General features: G+C 34.9%; 1 protein-coding gene across 1 annotated transcript in view; it reads right to left on the minus strand.

The window, feature by feature from the left end:
* The window catches only part of LOC131800517 (nuclear pore membrane glycoprotein 210-like), a 126,940-nt gene that overhangs the window by 21,935 nt on the left and 89,028 nt on the right, over positions 1 to 15,977 (minus strand). The window contains exon 21 of the mRNA XM_059120327.1: positions 8,500 to 8,652. Within this exon, the coding sequence (XP_058976310.1) occupies positions 8,500 to 8,652 (153 nt within the window). The remainder of the gene's footprint in view (positions 1 to 8,499; positions 8,653 to 15,977) is intronic.

Genomic DNA, 15,977 nt, shown 5'->3' on the forward strand with positions numbered 1-15,977 from the left:
ATCGCTCTTCGATGTAAATAAAATACATAAACATCAACATAATATTGATCAGCGTAAAATACTCCATCGATTGAACATCTGTCTGAGATAATAAAATTGGTGGTTGACTGAAATAATTGGGAAGAGGGATTTAAGAGGCTGTAAGGTGCTTCAAAAATGTGTTCCCCCACCTGGAATTACAATTAATAAGGGGCTTGAGGCCACAACTGTCTCTGCTCATATTGGTTCTTAAATTATAAAAGTTCGAAGCGAAATAAAGTTAGCGTTCTCTTGCACATCTCATGCACATTCTTAATATCGATATAATTAATGAATATTGCGAAGAATCTGAAGGAACAGATACATGGTAGGCGTATTTGCAACTTTCACTAGATGGCAACCACATACCCTTCCCGCATTACTAGCAGCCCAAACTACAAAATCTTGGGTCGCTGGGTCCAGTCCCCACCAAGGCAAAAAAAAAAAAAAAAAAAAAAAAAAAAAACCGTCATTTAAAAAAAAAAAACATAAATATTAGTAATAGGAGCTGAGTGCATGGTGTGCCCGACATACAAAATAACGAAACAAAAAAATACGTTTGGTGAAATTAAACACAAATTCATCTACAGTTTGCTAAAAAGAGATCGATTGCATTTGTAACTTGTTACTTAATACTTGATTCTTCTTCAGAGGGTATATATCATTTGATACGGCCAAAACATGCCTCATCGAAATAACGGTTTTAGACCCGAGGTCTCTTGGGACCAAATCCGTTTCAGGACGTTTGGAGTCGATCTAGCGATGTCCGTCTGTCTAGCTGGCTGGTGATTACTCTTGAAGGGAGTATCCGATTTTGTCCAAAATTGGTACATCGAAATATTATTATCAACCCTAGATCGAGTTTGGACATGATCTACTCCTTCTGGTAACTTCCCCACAAAAGGATTTAATTTGATTTTGCCCATACCAATATTTTTATCTATATTAGATGAAGTATTAAAATGGAATACTTCGGTCGACTATATCCTCACGGACATTTAACATTTTCTAAAAATTATCACATATCTCATGTAAAGTAAAGGAAGTAACCAATATAGTCCTAATCAGGAAATTTCGGTGAGAGAGCTTCTCAGGTATTAGTTGCACAAGATGTAGTGCCAAGGACGCATCGGCGAGTGGACCAATTCAGACAAATTTCTACGGACAATCACCAAATGGCTGATCGCGAATTTTTAAGGGCCATCAACAGACTAATAATTTAGGTTTATTCGAAAGGCCATGGATTGTTGAAAGATCACCTAAAGCATAATAACACACAACATGAACAGTTTTACTGTCTGTTTTTGAATTTAGAATACATACAACACATTTTCCTTTTCCTTCCTTCCGAAAAGTACTTTCTATAATCCTGGAATTGATTTTATTTTTGTATTATCTTTTGAGAATTTTCTACTTTTCCAGAACTTCGTTTAATTTTTTATACAAAAATTTTCAAATTTGTTTAGTTTTGCCGATTTTAAATGGATTCCAAATTCTCGCTTTACACACATAGATAGACATCTAGGCTTGTGTCCCAAAATACCTCCACCCTCTCAATTTTCATGAATTTCCACAGACCTTAATACATTTTTTCTAATAGTGTTATGTATTTAATTGTTCAACTAGAGTTTAGTTATTTTTCCCATGATGCTGACCTATATAAGAAGATTGGCCCCGAGGAGCAAATTGAATGTCGTTTTACGTTACTTTTTCTGAATTCTGACACTTTTTCCAAATAATAAATGGACACTATACACTTTCTTCACAACTTTGGACATAAACAACAGCAACAACTACAGATGTACAACAACAAAGGCAGTTTTCGCAAACACAAAGGAACATGCAAACAGCAGCCGGAGCAAGTCCGACCAACCAACCAACCGTACAACCTGCACTCAGATCGAACAACAACAACACTACAGCGTTTTTCCACCTTTAACATACACACATGTACATACACGCACACACACTCGCAGATAATTTTATAAATTGCTGATGTCAGAATTAAGGTGTATGCATTTTCCTCGAAAATCCAAATACACCTCACACTCTCCCACAATTCAATACACATATAGGAGTATGTATGTGTGTGTGTTTATGTTGTACACTGTAGGTGTATTGTACATTAAACTTTTGTTAAACGTATGAGTGGCAGTATTAAAAGTGCATGACTATGCGACCACCATCCATTACCAACTGGTGTGGATGAATGTAACAATGATGCAACTACAACAACAACAACGCTAACAGCAACAACAAATGATTTTACCACACATTACATATTTTTAAACACAATGATATAAACGAATAACATTTGCTCTTCATGCAAGTAATTGATAAAAGTATTTCAAAGTAATGGTCGATAGCTGTGGGTCCTTCCCATCATGGGTCACAGTGTTCCAAAAGCAGAAAAATGCAATGTCGAAGAATAAAAATGTTAATCGCCTTCCAAATACAAAAAATCTTGATCTTGATGAAATTTAATTGCGCAAATATCATATAAAAAAGACGCTAATATCTGAAAATAAAACTCTGTCGAATTTCTCAACAAAATCCTCAGAACGCATTTTGCACGCGAATGAGTTCGTATTCGAAGTTGAACTTTAAGCTTCCTCTTCCTCTGATATGTCCATGTTAAAATGAGGCGTACTATTTTTTGGTAATGCAAACTCTTATTGTTTATACCCTCCACATACATAGTATGTGGGGTACATTAAGTTTGCCTTTCCGTTTATAACACCTCGAAAACTACATTTTAGGCCACACAAAGTATAAATATTCTTGGTTGATTTAGCGTCCGTCTGTTAAAATCGCTGTAGCTTCCGAACGAAATGAAGTAGAGTTATATAAATATATTCATATGTGTTTTTTTGTTGCAGGACTTTTATATATTGATATATAAAATGGGCTATATAGGTCCACGTTTTGGTATACCACACATATAACTGTGCAAGCAGATTTGAAGGTTTTTGGATGTTTTAGTCACATTTGCAACCCAAATTTGCTATAAATTGGCAGTATGTGTTCCCATTATGTAAGAATTATCCTTGCATAGAACTGTCAATATAGGTCTAAGTTTTGATATAGTCCCCATGAAACTGTATTTCAAGATATTCAATATTTTGATGATTTTCAGGGAAAATGTTTCAAATTTAGAATTTGAACTTCCTAATGGGTACTACTTTCAATGACAGAAAATTGCTCATAAAAGTCTACATCTTCGGTAACGGTACCTCCCTATAATCGGTATTTTTGTGAGATTAGCGAAGTTCTTTAACGAAATTGTTAAAATTCTGGCATTGTATGTTCGTAAAGGATACTACAGTCTGTGACAGAAAATGATCTATGCAGGTCCACGTCTTTGTTTTGCCCCCATACCTCCCAATATTCAGAATTTATTCAATGCGACCTCACAATTTTAAAATATATTTCGCAGCATTTAATATAAAGCTTTGAAAATTTATAGAGAGCATTGGATTACTTCAAGAATCATTGGTTTAAAAAATGGGCCATATCAGTCCCATGTATGACAAAAATGTAGGTCCACGCCTTTGTATAGGCCCCAATATAACGGTAACTCCCAATATTAGGTATTTTTCTTATTTTAGCAGTATTTCCCAACAATTTTTTAAGGTTGCAAATTCATGGTGGAAGTTAGTTCGGCCCGGTCTCACTTACTGTTTATTTACTGGTTTTTATCACCTTCCGCGAATTTTCGAACAAGGGACCTTAAAGTTTTAGGCACGTCCGACTTTTCGCTTAAAGGTCGGTACTTTTTACAAGTAATACAGAAAGTGATACTCCGGTCCACTATTTCCTAGGAACAAGTATCGGTCCACTCAAAACAACCAAGGAAACTCCGTCCATTGTTCGAAATACAGCTAATAATGCTACCAACGGTGTGAACGTAATGTGGTGGACTTGTGGTCTAGGGTTATTCCAGTTATGGATGAGTTTTCTATTGCTTTCATAAAATATTAAAGGTTGAGGGTTTAAAGATCTCAATTTGTGTCTTCCAGACATTTTTTTACATAGATATTCTTCATGCAGTTTGAGCGAAACACTTTTATCTCAAATTAATCATCAATGGCTACAAAAAGATATATAGAGCTGTTGCATCGAAAAACAATAACACGTCCGATTTACATCGAATCTGCCCTTGGGGTTTTTTATATATTCAACAAGGGCTTTAGAATGTCCGTAAATGTTTTTCTAGAAGCCCATCTCGACATAGACTCCAACAGTAGAAATTTGTCCCAAAAACGAATGCCAACAAATGTGTGTTCATAAAAAATATTTTTGGCCTCCTTGCAGAAGAAATTTCTTCTTCTTCGAAATACGGTTCAAGTCTTATGGCACACAAAACAGAACCGAATTAGAAGTGTAGGAAAAACAAAAATAGTTTAAAATAAATTTAAATTAAAGTTGTTAACAAAAATGTTTATAATAAACTTTCTTGAATTTTACGGATAAAAACTGTAGAAAAGTTATGAAAGGATGTTCGGTGCGTGTTTCTGTGTTTGTGTGTTTGTATGTGTATGACGCACGAGTGTGTTTGTGAACGAAAAACGTGAGCACGCACTCTACATTCTTAAAACACACACACACAAAAATATATGAAATATATATGTATATATGAAAAATATTTACAATATACCATATATTTGTATGCATTCACAAAAACACACACACACACAAACATATTGCATTGCATGTAATTTTACGATATTTATACACACACATTCCAACAGATAGACAGACAGACAGAAAAATACATGCTATATAAATCCGATAAAGATGCAGCCAACCAACCAAACCGATTCAGGCAGTCAGCAGCCGCACTGGTGTTGGTTGCATTGTGCAACTTGTAAGTTGTGGCAGCAACATCTGCAGCTGCAGCAGCAGCGCCAGTAGCAACAACAATTGAATGTGCCAAATAAAAAATATACAAATTTCAGCTCATAAAGTTCTTATCGCTGTTTGAACAAAAACTATTGAAATACCAAACAGCTGAACGCATAGCTGCCGCAGCAGCAGCATCAGCCTCAGAGATGTAAATCCAAAGGAAATTGGAACTGGGTGTTCGCCGAGTCAAGGAAATTTCCCTGGAGTTGTATTTTAAGCTGTTCCCCAGCATCAACGACGTGTTTTCTGTACAGATATCTGCAACACTGCAATAGCTTCTTTGCCTTCACGACGACGACAACAACAACAAAGACTACCACTGCAGCAGCAACAAAGCCTTTCAAAATATTACAACACTAGAAAATTTAAATAAAACCAAGTTTGCAACAACATCAGTCGTTTTGCTTGACGTTAAATAAGAAAATATGAATATTTTAATATGATGTTGTACAATTGCACACACACACACACTTACATATACTTGCTAACGTAAATTCACACACTCACATACCATGTGTCGTCTGTCTGTTCATTTTTATTGCAAGAAGTTTTTAACTTCATTAAATTTTTAAATAACGAGTCTTTTAGCTAATTACATAACGACAAGACAATTTCACATTCACCGACTTCCGACAAGAACATCGACAACGGCACAGATACACACAATTCTCGCAATTCTTTCAACATTTTACAAAAGAAAAATAACAACTATTCTTATAATGTAAACGAAGGCGAAAAAGAGTTGAGATTTGTATTTGACGAATGTTGTTGGAACGTCGATATCGAAGCGATATGTGACGGAAATTGACAGGCATGTCCATCAATTCTTCCACTTAAGAACCATTTTCGTGAGAAGGAAGAAAAATTTTCATTTGAGTTTAAGATCTAAAGTATCCGATTAATTTTTATTAATAAAAATTGCAATTTCTATGGCCTAATCGAATGTGCCTAATCGACACAAAGGTTTTAGACCTTAGGTCTCCTTGGACCAAAGGGAGAATCCGATCAAAATCAATGTTACATGTTATAATATTTCAAAATGTAGACCCCTTCAGACAAGGCCAAGTTTGAAAAAAGTCGCGTTTATGAGCTATTGAAGGTAGGTACCTAAAGAAGTGACACGTTATATCCCATCTTCATACCAGACCTGTTCGGAGTGTTCGGAGAAATATTAAGATGTGCGAAATTCAAAGACAATCCGGCTTTTATTTCTCATTTTTAATAGCTATGATTATAATAAAACCAAATTAATTGTCTCCATTGGTGATCGGCCCATTTCATAACATTGAACACCGCACTTTTTTAACCATGTTAAAGCTGGCTGCTCATAATTCAGTCCACTAACCGAACTGCTACACCCTTCTGATGTTTGTGGTAGCGGATAAGATTGTCGAATACCCGAAATAAGACCAATTTCCAACAGAGGCAGGGGGTCTAACGAATGAGCGTGATGAGCTCCGGCGTACCAACCTTACTGATTTTAGTTGATACAGGAGCACAACATAAAAAGTGGCTAGACCACTGAAGTGTTGCAACATTGGAACATAAAAGTAAGTCGAGTCGCTTTCGAACCCTGGGAAAAAGGATGATAGGACCTCAGTCACTTTTAACGACACAACGGCGATTATTCCAAAGAGGTGCGCTGAATAGTTTAACCAACAAGGAGACACCGCCACTGTTTACGATGATTGATATTGCAAATGTCATCCGAAACGTTAAGTCACCCAAAGCGTTAGGCCCAGACGGAATATCCATGTTAAAGTTGAAACAGCTGGGTACACCGGGTGTTGAGTATCTCACTAAAGTCTTCAACCTGTCGTTAGCATCCCACATAGTTCCCGTAGCCTTGTAAATGGGCAGGATTGGCCCGCTACTGAAACCATGCAAGAATGTCAGCAAAGGCGTATCATACAGGTCAATTCCGCTTTTGTCGCCAGTAGCAAAACTCTTGAGGCATTACACCTGCCCAGCGTCATAGAAAGCTATCCATTTGCCAGCCATCAACGCGAATTCCGTTCACAACACAGCACTACTCCAGCATTGCACGCAATATCCACACATGTCAGTCGAGAATTAAACAAGAACACGCCATATCGTAGAACAGTGTCAGCCCTTGACATATCAAAGGATGTATGAGGATGTAAACGGGACTACCATCCGACCAAGTTTGAAACGTTGGATAATCAACTATATGTGTGGATGCCAGTCGTACGTGGAATTCCGGAACATGAAGTCCAATCCCCGTACAATGAAACCCCAAGGTGGGTGATATCTCCGGAACTGTTTAACCTCTATCTTTACGAAATCCCTTCCCCTCCAGGCGACATAGAGATTGTTACATATGTTGATGATTGTACGATTATGGCGTCGCGTCCGGTGTTGATAACAAGTGCGTAAGGTTGAACACCTATCTCGCGGAAGTTGCCACTTGCTTCCACGCGAAAATCAATGGCCACACTCTTAACCACATGGGCTGTGGAGATACGAACAGAACTAAATGTGCAGGTCGAGGTGAATATGATACCGACCACGAGCTATCTCAAGATCCTGGGGGTCACATTCGACAATATGTTCTGCTGCCCTGAGAACTGCGTCAGCTTGCCTCCTCCTGAGACCAGTGGACCATCTACCTAAGGGGGCGAAGTCCCGTCAATATAACCATATACATTTGTTGCATTACCTGCTTGGGTGTTATCATGGAAATCATTGAAACCATCATATGGTGAATAAAACTCCCCCACCGAGGTGTTTCAAGAAGGTTATACATGATCTAGAGAGGGAGGTCCAACGCTACAAGAGAGCCTCTAAATGTGATACACCTTACACCTTTTTAATTATCCTGCCAAACCTACCTCACTTACTCCAGAAAACATCTGCCCACTCACTTCACAAAGTAGCCGAATTTTTTAACCTGGAGCCTTAACCAGATTAACAGAGATTAGAACTAAACAACTATAACAACTCATTTTAAGGTCTATAATAATATGTTATAAGTGGTCTCAGAATCACCGCATGGGATTACTAGCCATTAAAACAGCCTTAAAACCACTATACTAACGACGAAACGCGTCGCAAAGTGATTAGATCCGCGAGACTTCTCAGTGCATCTCCATAGGTCATTGTAGCTCAACTGGAGAGAAAGAAATGATCAAATATCCATCTACAAATAACTTTCGCCTAATAAGGCAGAAGCTTTCAAATCAATCTATTTGGTTGTTTGGAATGTTACAGTTACGTGGTGGATGTAGAAGCCTAGATTTTATGTTAAATGCGTAATAAATGCTATAAAGAGGCTTACAGACCGCATTGCCTGAAACTCTAATTTCATACCCAAAAAAAAAAAAAAAAATAATAATAATAAAATAAAAATAATGTACCGCCTTCAATAATATCTTATAAAATAAGCACAGCTTCACAGCAACCTATTGTTGACCCCTAGAAATTTGTTTTCATGGATGGTAGCATAGCAAGGGCATTCTATACGTTCCATCATCCTAATTATAATATTTCTATGGAGTAACCATACACATTAAACATTTACAATTGTTCTCCTCATTTGTTTGTGGTTGCACTCACCTGGATATCTTGCATTGTTGATGGCGAAACAACCTGGACGAATATTTGCTCATCCAATGGCAGTTGTTTCAAAATTTTTATTTTATACTGAATAGAGCCATGAGCTTTTGTGTGAACGGACACTTTCAAAAATGCGGGATCCGAAGTTTTAACCTGAAACAAAGGGAGAAGAAGAAAAGGAAGATGAGTAAAACAAACAAAAAAGCAGAAAAAATAACAAATTCAAATAATAAATGAAAAATTATGAACAAATAGTTTTTGTTCATTACTTATTTATTTATGGGCCTCTCTCTATCTCTGTGTTTCTGCTCGTATTTCTTTGTCCGGACAAATGAAGTATCTGCACTCTTTTATTCTTTTTAATAATTCTTTGGAAATTCTTCTTTTTATTTGATTTGACCAAAACATATGAGTGTTTTGTGTGGATTACAACAACAAGCTACAACAGCAACAACACTGTATATAATGCAAATTTAAATATTTACTTTTGTCTAATGTTTACAATGGAGCATTTTTGTGTTGTTTTGTGCAAAGACAATAAATGCTCGCCTTGCACTTTTTTGTCATTCGTACAACACAAAAAATATATGCTGTATGCTAAACAAATACATAAACATACATACATACTTACATAGCTATTTATATGTTTGTAATGTAAATGAAATAGATTGCATGTGCCAACTGTACACAGAACGAAAAGTTTGAAGGAAATATTTCATTTGCTTCAGGAATTTTGCTTCAAATTTTGACGAAGTTAAAACTCTAGTAAGACAAATTCAGTCAATGTCCGGGCAGATGTATGCCCCCTTTTTGGAAGACGTACCACAAAGAGAAGTACATCCCATATTTACACTAGGTATAATTTTGAAGATAGCTGGAGATTACTTTCGTATTATTTGAAAGACGTGATTTTTAGTTTAGTTTCCAGATCTATATCTGACATAAATACTTCCACGGACCAGGTTTAAATCGAGTTCTTGATTCGATGTATATGAGGTATGGTTTTTTATTTTATTTATATTTTTTTGTACTTTCTATTTTTCTGGGCCATTCTATTTCACACTTGTATATTTGGAAGTTCAAAGTTTAGAGAAAATTCGACTCTGATTTTCCATTATTTTATGATTTATTAACATTAACATTTTGACCTTAGTAAGGGAAGTACACGAATGTGTGAAACATTATTGTCCACTTTGTCTACTGACCTAAACGTTATATAAATATTATGATGTGCCAATTTCGACCCATAACGGGTTCTCCCTTCGCTCAATATGATATTTATTTCCAAATTAAGCATTTATGAGTAATTATTATTTAAATTTCTGATTATTGGGAGCTCATATTCGTACCTGAAATTAGTCTTTTCCCAATATTACAAAGTACTGAAATGTAAACTATATAGGAAACATTTTTCATTCAATAAAAATCTCATTCTATTTTTCTGAGTTCTGGATTTATGAGTATAGATGTTGACAATGAGATGTTGTCAAAAGTATAAATTTGGAAAAAAAATGTAAACATATGATTACATGACTTTACCTTCTTAGTTCTACCATGGCTATATCTTTATATAGAGGTCATACGAAGACGTGGGCCCGCATAAGTATTCTTTTTGTGTTAGACAAATTATATTGTAATCGATTCAGATTTGGATATAGCTCCCATATATATTTTCGACCGATTTCGTTCATTTGATGCCTCAAACACAATATGAATGTTCGATTCCAATGAAATTTAGAATGTGTGACGGGATTTAATCCGAAAATATATTTGTCAAATTATATTGAAATCGGTTCAGGCTTGGATATAGCTCCCATATATATTTTCGACCGATTTCAAGCATTTGATGCACCAAACACGCTATGTATCCCCAATTTCAATGAAATTTGGAATGTGTAGCGGAAATAAAAACAAATATACATTTGTCAAAATATATTAAAATCGGTTCAGATTTGGATATAGCTCTCATATATATTTTCGACCGATTTCATGTATTTTATGTACCATACACGATATGTATGTTCGATTCAAAAGAAATTTGGAATATGTAACGGGATTTTGATTAGAAAATAAATTAGTCAAATTATATTAAAATCGGTTCAGATTTGGATATAGCTCCCATATATATTTTCCGCCGATTTCACATATTTGATGCACAAAACACGATACGTGTTTCCGATTCCAATGAAATTCGGCATAAGTGGCTAAATTTGGTACAAAAATAAATTTGACAAATTCTATTCAAATACGCTCAGATTTGATTATAGCTCCCATATATATACTCAGCCGATTTCACATATTTGATGCAACCAAAGCGAGAGAGACAAAATCTGGCACCAGAAAAAATTGCCAAATTATATTGAAATCAGTTGAGGTTTGGATATAGCTAACATATATATTTCGGCCGATTTCATACATATTATGCACCAAACACGATATATATAACCGATTCCAATGAAATTCAGAATGTGTGGCGGAATTTGGTTATAATAATAAATGTGATAAATTAGTTGGAAATTAGTTAAGATTTGGATATAGCTCCCATATATATATTCTCGGCCGATTTCACTTATTTTACGCACCAATTTCAATGAAATATGAAAGGTGTGGCGGAGTTTGGTGTAAAAGTAATTTTTTTAAAATTATATTTAAATCGGATCACATTGGGATATGATTTTAATAAGAACCATTGACCCACAACGCCTTAGGCTAACACTAAAAAACAACACAACAATTTATTTGAAATACGCTTATTACGGCGAAGTATGTTGCTATCTCGAATTCACTAATTGCAATAGAAATGCCACTCTACTTAAAAAAAATTGCAGTTTAATGCACGCTTGGTATTTGCTATGAAATAAATAAATCCAAAGGACAAATCTTTCGTGTAAGCATGTCATGTTACTGCTTTTGTAATGATTTTGTTTATTAACGCATTAAAGTAGTGCAATAGTTTTTTTTTTTTTTTAATTTTTTTTTTTGACCAACATATATTCGTAAATAAAATTTTGAATGCATATAAAATCAAAAGGGGTAGCGAAGCGCACCGGGTTCAGCTAGTGTCTCATATAAAGTCAAGGAGTAATCAATATAATCCAAGCCTGGCACGTTGCAATATTTTATCATATTTATTTAGCTCCGATACGAAACGGACAATATCGACCCACTTCTTCGGAACCTACTACATAGAGGAGCAACAGTTAGAATAATCAAAACAGAACTCAAAATATTTTTAAATGGTAGAACATTGGCTGAGGGTATAAATCTGTCGGCAAAATCGACCGATACTTTTTTACTTGTTCTTGGTATTTCATTTTTGGTTCTCTTGTTTCAATGACGAAATAAATGACAGTAACCGTCCCTTATTTCTTTAGCTAAGGTCAAAAAATGAAAAAAAAATTGCAACATGTTTTGCTCATCCAAATTATTTATTTTAATATTTTGTTGCCAAAAAAGTCTAATCTTGGATTAAAACCAAAACCAAAAAAAAAAAAAAAAAAAAACAAATTGATATAAAATCCATTCGTTCGTTATTTATAATTTTCAATAGAAATTGATTGACAATGTGTGTTCTGCAAAACAAAATTACATTTGCTACAAAAACATAAACAGAGGGTGACAGCGCCACTTATTCCGTGTCAGGCATGCCCTTAAGCGTACAACTAATTTGGTAATCGGCTTGTTGTGTTTGAGCTCGAAAATAAAATATTCATGGCATTTCATATTTGTGTAAATTCATAAAAATTCAATACATAGTTTATTGCCGTTCGTTTCTTGTCATGCAATTGCAACTGTTTGACCGACCCCTCTTTCAATTTTGTCCAGCCCCAACTGACCGCCCACACTTTGCTGCTGTTGTCATCAGGAATTTTACGTTTGTGGTTAGAGTAAATAAAAATTAAATTATTTTAATTGAAATATGTTTAGAATTCCATAATTTTTTTTCCATGTTGTTGTCGTTGTTGTTTCATTTTTTTTTTTTTGCTGTGTACAACAACATGTCCGTCTGTTGGTTCGTCCGTCCATCCGTCCGTTTATGCAAATATGAATTCACCTTCAGGCAACTGTGTAAATATGCGGAACTGAATTAGACCTGATGGAGTTGAACTTCGAAAATATCTGCAAATGAATGTATGTAAATATTTACATGCATTTATTTGTTTTTGTTGTTATACAAGTTTTTTTGTGACAAATGTGTGTGTGTTTAAACACGTATACGACAATCACATATATAATTGTTTGCGGAATAGCAAAACGTAGTAAGCAACAGAATAGATGCTGGGCAGAAGAAGCCCTTCAGAAATGTTAAGAAAATTTGATTATTTTTCAAATATTTAGAGATGAAAATGATGGAATGAGAATTCCATTTGACTTGGACCTGATCAATACGAGAAAATAGGTGTATAGCCAATAACACATAATTTTCTATAACGTTAGTTGATTTCAATATTTATAGCGTAGAAAAGGATTGCTAAAGACATTTGCAAAATATAAACGTCAAGAGTGACATAGAAGTCGAATTCAAAATTAGCAAAACATTTAAAAACAAGTAAGCAAAGGCTATAGTCGTGCGGAGCCGACCATGTGATACCCTACAACACTACAAAATGTTGAAAGCACTCTTATGTCCAAATCCATTTAGGAAGATTTCGTTTTTGAAATGAAGTCATAGATATGTTGTAGAAAAACAAAAGAAAATGTACAAGTCAAAATTGAAAAACAAATTTAAAAAAATCGCACGCTATAATATATGTGTGAAAAATCGAAAAAAATAACGCTTTTTATTGTCATATTTTTACGCGATTCTTAAATTTAATCCTTTGTGGCAAGAAACCATTCCGAATTGATGAAAATTGTAAAAAACCGGTCCAGCGGTTCTTGACTTATAAGCAGAATAACTAAGATCTATTTTTTAAATATATATTGTCCTATTTTTCTATATCCGATATCTTGGCTCTCAGCTTCACTGTAATGGTCAAAAGCGACCACTAAATGTATTTGTAATTTGGTTAAAAAAAATATTCGCGGCTTAGTAGAAATTTCCATATTATTGACATAAAAGTTATGGTTTGTTTTACCCGTTATGTATGCGTTTTTAATTGTGGCCTGCAGAGCAACAGCAAATTCAGGATTTTTTTTGGTCTATTCAGCCTCTAAATGTTTTACGATCATCTCCAAAAACAATAGGCTTCTATTCTGACCCTAACCCAACCTCCATTCTAAATTTCATGAGGATCGGACTCTTATTAGCGTGTTTACAAATTAACATGGACAGATGGACGGACAAACATTCATTGCTAGATTGTCTCAGCTCGGCGAGATAGGATAGAAGCAGTGTAGCTGTTGTGGGCAAAAAAAAAAAATATCGCTATGGCCCTTCTTTGGAAAATAGTTATTGCGATTAAGCTATGCGAATTAAACACCATAAACCCTCCAAGTTTCACTCAAGTTCTACAAGCAAATCTTTTTCACAGAAAAGCCTGATTTTGTGACGAAACTCACTTTTGGCTCAATTGCAGAATTTTCGATTTTGGAGTGATGATCAGTCTAAAGCATTGCAAAAACCAACAATGCATCCGGAAAAGGTCACAGTTTGGTGCGGTTTGTCTTTGGACCGCACTTCTTCAAAGATGCAGCGAACCGTAACGTAACTGTGAATGGGAAGCGCTACCGCGCTACTCGACTTGCATGATATGTGGTTTAAAAAGACGGTGCCACACAGCACGAGTAGCATTGGACTTATTCGAGAAATACTGGCCACAATGTTGGACACCGCACACACCGTGCAACACATATAATAATTACGGGAAAAATCCAGCAGATTATGAAAGTGGAGCCGAAAAAAAAGAAGACACGTGTATGTGCGTTTTGAAAGTTTACATCGTAATGTAACCAAAATAGAGGGGCAAGTTCCACTTCATCCATACTTTTGGACATTTTCGGATTAAGATTCATCGGAATCCGTGCATTTTAGGTATGTAGTGTCTTTGGCAATATTGCAGATAAAAATACAAGGAATATTTTGGTAGAACATTTTAACCCTCAAGCGACTCAACAAATGGCACTTGTTGGTTCTTTTTTTAATTTGGTTAAAAACTTCCTTTAATCGGGATCGTAGGAAGTAAATATATTATACAAAATAATTTGCCATAAAATTCTACTATAGGTCCTGAAAGACGTCAAGAGTCTTAAATCCTACATAAACACCAGGAAATTATTTATATTAAAATAACATTTAAGGGTTTAAGCACATTACATTAAAATCACATCACATTAAAATTTTTTGTAGATTGCGTTTCTGCATAATAAGAACTCAAAATGTCAAAAAGTTATGCTTACAAGGGGACAATTCCAAATGGTGGGCCGATATTATCAATTTTCTGTACCACCGATTCTGGGTGTAATCCAAAGATCTCTATCCAATTTGAAATATTTCTTTCTCTGACAACTTCCACCTTAAATGAAATTTTATGTTATTTTCAGGCGTCAAATCAAAAAACTAATGCGTGGAAAAATTGATCAAAAACATTAGGAAATATTTTCGGGGTTTTTGAGAAAATTGAGATTTCTTTGATGACTAGTAAAATGGCTAAATTTGATGTTTAGCCTCCCGAGTTTCACTCTGAATTCGATTATAGTAATAGTATACATCTGACCCAAATTGCTTGTAACCTTTTTGTGTATCAAACAAGTGTAAGGTATGTAAGTACATATGTGTATGTGCACATCCATATGCATCTATTTTTGTAGACAAATAGAAAACTGCAATTAAATTAATCTCGATAAATTCATTTTTTAACTTCATCAAAGTTGCACAGAGACAAATGAATAAATAAATAATTCAAAACGGCGATCTAGTCGGCAGAGGCGACTAGCAGAACTAGAAGAAATGTTTTAAATCATACTTTGATATCTTATTTTTAGAACCGAAATATTGTGATTTTTGTAGGCTATACTTTCAAACACATAAGCTTCAGTGCGCCAGTTTTATAGTGGATGGGACAAATGGACCTCAATTCTAGCACGCAGAAATTTACAGAAATCCTTTGAAGCCAAATGTTGCCCACAGACAACAATTTTTTTGGGGTTGCGGGACTACATCTCTCTCCACAACTTGCTTATACATACTATATTCAAGATATGGGATTATGCTTCTCTACTTTACTCCTTATATAGCCACGTTATTAACATTATTAGATTATGAATTTTAATGTACAGTCCAAAATATCATTCCATAATTGGAATTTATGAACTTCATAACACCATATATATATATTGAAATTGAAAAATATGATTGTCTCATTCACGAATCGGATAAGGATAGGATCTTTAAATTTGTAGTAGATAACGATAAAACGAGGTTTTTGGAAATTCGTTCCAAAAAGTATTAAAACCTATGGTTTGGGCTCGAATTTGAATATACGAAAAAGCATATAAGGCGGTGGTTTTGGTACCAAAAATGCTATCATATCAAGTGT

The sequence above is a fragment of the Musca domestica genome, unplaced genomic scaffold (genome assembly GCF_030504385.1).
Source record: "Musca domestica strain aabys unplaced genomic scaffold, Musca_domestica.polishedcontigs.V.1.1 17, whole genome shotgun sequence".
NCBI classification, from domain to species: domain Eukaryota; kingdom Metazoa; phylum Arthropoda; class Insecta; order Diptera; family Muscidae; genus Musca; species Musca domestica.